Source organism: Miscanthus floridulus, unplaced genomic scaffold (assembly GCF_019320115.1).
Source record: "Miscanthus floridulus cultivar M001 unplaced genomic scaffold, ASM1932011v1 fs_428_1_2, whole genome shotgun sequence".
Taxonomy (NCBI): Eukaryota; Viridiplantae; Streptophyta; class Magnoliopsida; order Poales; family Poaceae; genus Miscanthus; species Miscanthus floridulus.
The window spans coordinates 43,669-51,717 of record NW_027096734.1 but is presented as its reverse complement, the minus strand read 5'-3'; the positions used below and the strand labels follow the sequence as shown (position 1 = coordinate 51,717).

General features: G+C 39.6%; 1 protein-coding gene and 1 pseudogene across 1 annotated transcript; both read left to right on the top strand.

Annotated features, from left to right (window-relative positions):
• Positions 1 to 2,908: 2,908 nt before the first annotated feature.
• LOC136531732 (uncharacterized) lies at positions 2,909 to 4,749 on the top strand (annotated as a pseudogene).
• Positions 4,750 to 6,623: 1,874 nt separating this feature from the next.
• On the top strand, positions 6,624 to 7,807 carry LOC136531731 (uncharacterized). The gene is made up of 2 exons (XM_066524384.1): positions 6,624 to 6,931; positions 6,985 to 7,807. Exons 1-2 carry the CDS (start codon positions 6,624 to 6,626, stop codon positions 7,805 to 7,807), a joined length of 1,131 nt encoding a protein of 376 aa, XP_066380481.1.
• The last annotated feature ends 242 nt before the right edge of the window (positions 7,808 to 8,049 follow it).

Below are 8,049 nucleotides of genomic sequence, written 5' to 3'. Positions count from 1 at the left end.
TGCTGGTGTTGCGGCGTGGCCTGACTATAATGCACCTAAATTTGAGATACTGACATAATGCACTTAATTTGGGGTATTTGTGTGTGTGCTTCAACCCATTACAAGGTATCAATGCCAATACGCATGTGATACTCATCTTCGAAAATTTTATATGATGTTTTGGGTTTAAACATTACGGCATCAATAAATTGGTAATTGTTGAAAAATCATATTAGAGTTCATACAAATAAAATTCAGAAATAAGCAAATTTGGTGAGTTTGATGGTGAACCTGATGTCCAACCAGAGAAAAGCAATGTCATGTTAATGGGGCCTGCTTGCTCTGCTTTGGTTGATAGTTAGATCATGTAGTAGTTCATATGGTCACACATGGTAATGTGTCATTAGATTGAGGTTGTTGATTCAGGTGTTACATAGTACTCCACGGCGAAGAATAGGAGGATATGTTTTTGCTAACAATTGTAGGTAAATAGCGATCTTTAGATCATCAGGATAGAACTTTCTTTTCTTGTTGCTAGAACCTGCAAACATGATTGCCGAACTTAGAACTAAATATGCAGATAAGTCTCTGAACTAATTATGTTGACAACTTTAGGTTTCAGTCATCTCTAAATATGCAGTCAGGAATCTGAAAAACAAATTGAATAACAAACTGAAAAACAAAAAAAAAACAAATTGAATAACAAACTGAAAAACAAATAGCTAAAAAAAGACTGAACCTGAAGCTAACTGGGCTACTTTAAAACCATATATATCTGCAGAGTACGGGTTTAAGTGAATCAATAATTCTTTTGCCATTGAAAAATCCATATATTAGGCAATTAATACCATTGATAGTCCATCTACTTGCCTAATATTGCTTGATTGCATCTCCTATTTAATTGAATACTGTTTATCATGTGCTTTAATTTTCACGCCCTGCTATTTTCTTTAGTTTCTTGTTCATGTATGGTAATTGTGCTGTGAGCCCAAACATGGTTAGAGTGATTGTCTGTAGTTTTGTGTGTGAAGGCTAATGACCACTTTTTTATGATATGAACAATAATATGATAGTTAATCAAGAATATTAATTTGACATGTTCCTTTTTGTTTATGAAGGAGCACATAAACTGGGTAGCTGTCCAATTTATACCTCAGATTTTAACTTGATCTTTGGATGATTAAAAATTAACAACTGCACAGAGTGAGCTGATATTCCCATGTCGAGAGCTTCTATAACTTGCCATATCAATTTGACATCCAAGTTTGGCAAACTATAACTTGCTTTTGTAACTTGCATATCAGTTTGACTTTGTACTTCTCAGTATTATTATTAACTAGAAGCCATTATCATCAGATTTAGTTAAATTGTATAACCTTGGATTGAATTAACATGTACAATGTAGGCTCACACATTCAGATATTTTTTGCAAGCTATTTATGTAAGTGGTGGACGAGAGGGTCTATTCTACCCGTCGTTGGTTCATTACTATCCATGGGCAGGCAATATATTAGCCCAAAGAGCTACACCTATAAATCATTGTTTTTTCTTATGGGATTTCTTTTGTTGTTTGTGTTATGGTGGGTATTAGCTGAAGGAGCTTCAGCGGTAAGAAGTAAAACACCGCATCTTAGACTTGAAAATTTTATGGACCATTTTTTGATTGGTGACCCACTGCAGTTTGGTGTCTGTGCAAAGCACGCTCTCTTGGTCGAACTATTTTAATTATCTATCTTTCTTGAAGATATATGTAATATTAATGTTCTATAAACATCACGTTGCAATATCTTTTTTATGTAACAGTAGAACACATGCTCGTACATATGTTATCATAGTATTATATTTTTCTGTTGTAACGCACGGGCATTTAGATAGAAGGAAGCATGATATTGTCACCTCTTTCATCTTAGATAAATTTATTAATTAGACTAGGTAAATCAATCCCTCCTAATTTTTTGAGGAGATAACAAGTAGCGAGTTGTGTCCTTCCCATAAGGTACTCTTTATACAAGAACAAAAAACATGATACCTACTGATTTTTCTTTATGCAAAATAAAAGGACAGATATTCTATGGTCTCACTTATCTTTGAAGATTGGAGGAGTATTACAACAATATTGACGTGTTCAGCACATGTTTTTTTGTATCTTTCCTCGTTCGGCTTATGTGCTGCTACAGGTTTGTGTGAACTTATTTAGGCTAACCTATATCTTCTTTATAAACTTTTTTAGCCAATATCTTCTACATGGATCTAGTGGAAAATAACGATGGTCGCACTTCATTAGGAAACTTGACAAACACCACCAATTCAAGTAACTGCTGATGTACATATGGATATGAATTTACTTTAGACCAATAATAATTTGCATTCATTATGTATTGATCCATGATACCTATAATGGACCAGGTTGTGAGAGTGTATCCAATTCACAGACACAAGCTGACGATGCTAAGCAATGCAAACGAGAAAGGGAAAGAGCACGGTATGCGGAACAAAAGAATGAAATAAATAGGAAATGCCGTGAAAAATATCAAATAAAAAAACAAGAAACTACCCTCACTGGTGGATCGAGAGGTGACATAACAATCAAATTTAATCCAATCAATGTGTATTATTCTTTGGCTCTTATTTATTGTGTAATAATTATCTTGTAGCTGATGGAGTTGTATTAGACAATGAAGACACAAATAACGATGAAATAGTAATTGGTTGCATAGGAACGATTCCTATCAACCCATGTAGATTGATAAAGAGAACCTAGGTACTATTTTTCTATAAAGTTCCTCCATGATTATGGTGTTGTTGCATTATAATAGATGTTTTGTAAATATAAGTAAGATGTCGTTGTCTATATTTCCTAATATAATGCTAATATGTTATTATGTAGCTGCATCTGATTCTGCTAACACCATGAACCACCCTAAGAGAAATGAGTCAAAAAAAATTATATGATAGGGAGCGCTATAAAAATATGACGCCTGATCAGAGGCAAGTAAGGCATGAGCGTCAAAGGTTGCATAATAGTGAACCCAAGCATAAGGAGGCCTTGAAAATAGCTGACAACAAATTTAGAGAGATACGGAAGCACACGCTACACCTAGAGTCTATTGCCATGGAGAATCCGTTATATATTCCTGAGCCTGTGTGCCCCACCGTGGGAGCATCGGGAGCTAATGGATACACGGCGAAATCCAATGATTAGTTTATCCCGGAGTCCAGAGCAACACCTCTTTATATTCCTCCACCTCATGAGGAGGTCGATGATGAAGGATGTGATGAGTTACTGTCTGGCCATATGACAAAAAGATCACATGTTCCATCTGGACAAAGACATGCGTTGTTCACGCGTCATAACACAATGTTTGAGCGTCGCATTGGTTCAAACACAAGGGCATCTAATAAAGATGGTGACTGCATGGCTGAAGACCAAGTGGGTGCTAACGCACCCTTGCCACAATTAGTCGTGACCAACAACGGTATATATTGATGCTTCATTATCCCATTTAGGGGACATATATATACCATATTATACCTAACCGATCCATGGTAATTCCGTGATTAATAGAAAGGGCAGGACCCAACATTCAGGCTACATCATCCACACCAACGGAACCAATGTTTGATGATTATGAATGCATGGCTGAAGAATACCCGAATGATAACGCACCCTTGCCTCAATCAGTCCTGACCAACAACGGTAAATACTAATGCCTCATGACCCTATTTAGGTGACCTATATTGTATACCATATTATACCTAACTCAACCATGGTCATTACATGATTATCAAAAAGGACAGGGCCTAGCCCTCAACCTGCATCAGATGCACCAATGATACCACTATTTGATGATAGTGGTAATTTACACTATTTTGTAACATTCTATAAACTATTTGAACTCCTTTGTTTATTTTTACCCATAGTTATACTAACTCATGTATCTTTGACGACCATAGATGATGATGAGGGAGATATATTTGAACAGGATGAGGAAGAGGATGAGGGATACATATTTGCCGGGCAAGGTATTTGTATGAAAGACCAAATATAAATCAAATATTCCACTACTTTATCTAAACTATTACGGCTTAAATGTTATTTCAGAAGAGGAAGATGATGATGATGTCCAAGACAATGACCTTGAGGAAGACATGACTTCTGTCCCTAAAGTACCTGATCGATACGATGAGGTGTATAGTAACATACCTACAGATACCCATATGTTAAAACCTGTTGCAAATTGCGAGCACTGCGATGCGAAAAGGTTTGAGCATGAACCACGTGGGTTTTGTTGTCGCGACAGAAAGGTCGAGCTCAATGAACTGAACGTACCTAATGAGCTTATGAGGCTTTGGTCAAGTAATGACACAGATGCTAGGCACTTTCATAACAATATTAGTTTTTTCAATGGCCATTTCTCTTTCACTTCTCTATATTGTCGCCTCGATAGCGCTACTGCAAGCTGGAAGAATAGTAGCATATACACCTTTCATGCACATGGCCAAATCTATCACAACATAAGGTCATTTGGTAGAGAAGAGGGTAAGGAGCCAAGACATCTTGAGCTTTACTTCTACGATGATGATCTAAGCCTTGAGCACCACTATCGACGATGTCATGAAGAGAAGTGCCAAAAAGACAAAGAAGTCATTAAGAGGCTTGTGGCCATCCTTCGTGACAACCCATACTCACAACATCTTAGGAGTGTGGGCTAGGTTGACCACCTCGAGGGCTATCATGTCACACTAAACCTTGACCAGAGGTTGGACTAGAGAACATACAATGTACCATCAACTTTAGAGGTGGCTGCTGTTTGGATCGAGGGAAGCAAACTCCTTGGTCAGTTCTAGAATAGTGTTGTCCTACATGGGAAAGATAGAAGCAGACACGACATCCGCTCATATCATGGATGTTACGATGCTCTTTCATACCCTCTATTCTTCCCTAAGGGTGAGCTTGGGTGGCACATGAATATTCTGAAGAAAGGAGTTAGTATGAAAGAAGTCATCAAGTATCGTGCCCTATAGAAGGCTTGTAGTGGGTCAAAAGAAGAAATAGGTTTGTTATTCTTCTTATTTAAATACTTCGCATCCATGTACCTCAGTGGTTATTCTACAAACAACTCTAATTCATGGCTATTTTTTGTAGACTCCCCTGGTAGACTATGCGTGTCTGTGCGTGACTACTACTGCTACAAGTTTTAGATGCGTCTAAGAATATTTAACCCCATACTATACAGCAAGCATCTATTCTAGTAGTTTGCAGTCGACACGTACATCAAGATTGAGAGTTCTTGATTAGATTATATACACAACCATCAAGATGATATTAGGGCCGACCTCTACCAAGGATTTGATGATAGCCTACATGCCGGTGAAGGTAGAGCAGAAGCTGTTGGAAAACAGACAGTGATGCCTTCATCATTTATTGGAGGCCCATGTGACATGAGGCGTCGGTACATGGATGCCATGGCTCTGGTATGGAGGTTTGGTAAACTAGACATCTTCCTGACTATGACATGTAACCCAAACTAGGATGAGATCAAGTGTGAACTCTACCCTGGCCAGACACCACAAGATCATTCAGATCTCGTTGTTCGGGTCTTTAGAGCAAAACTACAAGAGCTGAAGGATAGACTACTAAAAAAGGATATCCTTGGAAAGGTGCGGGCACATGTTTATGTTGTGGAGTTCTAGAAGAGGGGTCTGCCGCATGCACATTTTTTGCTAATCATGGATAGGAAGTACAAGATCATGTGTCTAGAGTAGTATGATTGCCTCATCTTAGTTGAGCTCCCGAACAAGAAGTACCTAGTCTTGTATAAGATGGTTACCAAACATATGATGCATGGCCCTTGCGGAGTGCTTAATTACGATTGTCCATGCACAAAGGGTCATGATTCCTACAAGAACCATTACCCTAGACCTTTCTACGATGTCACAGTACAAGGCAAGGATTCATATCCAGTTTACAGACAACGTGAAGATGGCTAAAAAGAAAAAGTTCACAGATACGAGCTTGACAACAGATGGGTCGTGCCTTATAACCCATATCTCCTCCGTCTATTCAACTGCCACATCAATGTTGAGGCATGTGGGGGCATCAAGGCAGTCAAGTATCTATTTAAGTACATTTACAATGGTCATGATCGGGCGTCTGTGGCTATGAGAGAGGTTGACAAGAAGGATAGTGAAAGGAATGTTGATGAGATCAAGCAGTACAGAGATGCTAGATGAGTAACCCCCAGAAGCCTTGTCAAGGATATACGAGTTTGATTTGAGTGATAGGTACCCTTCTGTTTTGTCCTTACAACTACATCTTCTAGACATGCACATGGTGTCATTTCATCGATGCCAGGGGATTCGATGAGTGCTTGATCATATAGGTGCTGACAAGTCAATGCTTACAACATACTTCGAGAAGAATAGGACAGATGAAATAGCTCGAGGTATATTGTATCGGGACTTTCCTGAGTTCTATATGTGGCAAGCACAGGGCAAAGTTTGGCAAAATAGGGTACGTCATGATACATTACGATAGATTGGAAGAATCGTGTCTGCCAATCCAGCCGAGGGGGGAGCGTTACTATCTTAGGGTTCTCTTGAACCACGTGGCAGGTGTAACCTCCTTTGAGTGTCTAAGGACCATGGATGGCAAAATCCTACCAACCTTCCGTGAAGCTACAGAAAGAGGAGGCTTAATCGAAGAGGACAACACGTTGAACGAGAGTCTCGCTGAGGCAACCAGGTGGATGATGCCATATGCGCTGCGAAGGCTCTTTGCAACAATATTGGTATTTTGTGAGCCCAGTGATGTGTTTAGACTATGGGAGAAACACAAGGAAGCAATGTCAGAGGACTACATGCGCAATAATCAATCCACCTTCATGGTGGAGCATATGGTCCTCATGGATATTCAAAAATTGCTACAATCAATACAGAAGGATATAAAGATGTACCCACTCCTGATATCGATGACACATATGATGCCTCTTGTGATATTCCTAGAGAGATTTTTGAGGAGGCTAGCATTGAGGCTAATGAGGATGATGTGGTTTTATTAGACACCCTTAACAAGGAGCAACGGGCTACATATGATGAGATCATGTCCTCGGTTGATAACGAGGATGGGGGTCTCTTCTTTGTGGATGGTCCTGGTGGGACCAAAAAGACTTATCTGTATAGAGCACTTCTCGCTACTATACGTAGTCATAAAAAGATTACTGTGGCAATAGCTACATCTGGTGTCACAGCCTCAATAATGCCTGGTGGTAGAACCGCCCACTCGCACTTCAAGATTCCCCTCACTATTGATAATGGGGCCTTTTATACCTTCATGAAACAGAGTGGTACTGCCAAGCTGCTTCAAGCATCATCTCTCATTATTTGGGATGAGGCTAGCATGATAAAGAGGCAGTCCGTCGAGGCGCTGGACAATAGTCTCCATGATATAATGGACCGACCAGAGCTGTCGTTCGGGGGGAAGACCGTGATGTTCGGTGGAGATTTCAGACAGGTTCTTCCTGTTGTTTGGAGAGGGTCGAGCGCTCAGGTGGTCGGTGCCTCACTGTGTATGTCGTACCTTTGTGATTCCATGCGACACCTAAAACTAGTGTGCAATATGAGGGCAAAGAGCGACCCGTGGTTTGCAGAATACTTGTTGCGCATCGGTGGAGGATTTGAGGAAGCAACTATTGATGATGAAATCTGTCTTCCTCATGATATATGTGTATCGCACACCGGGGAAGATAGTGACCTTGATACTCTAATTGACTACATATTCCCTAACCTCAATGCGAATATGTCAAGCAAAGATTATATCACCTCTTGAGCAATCTTATCTACGTGGAACGACTGGGTTGATATGATTAATATGAAGATGATAGGTCATTTCCATGAGAAAGAGATGGTGTACCTTAGTTTTGATTGCGCGGTGGATGATCCGCACAATTACTACCCTAAGGAATTCCTTAACACTTTGACACCCAATTGTCTACCTCCATATGTATTGAAGCTAAAGATTGGTTGTCCGATCATATTGCTTAGGAACATTGACCCTGCGAACGAACTTTG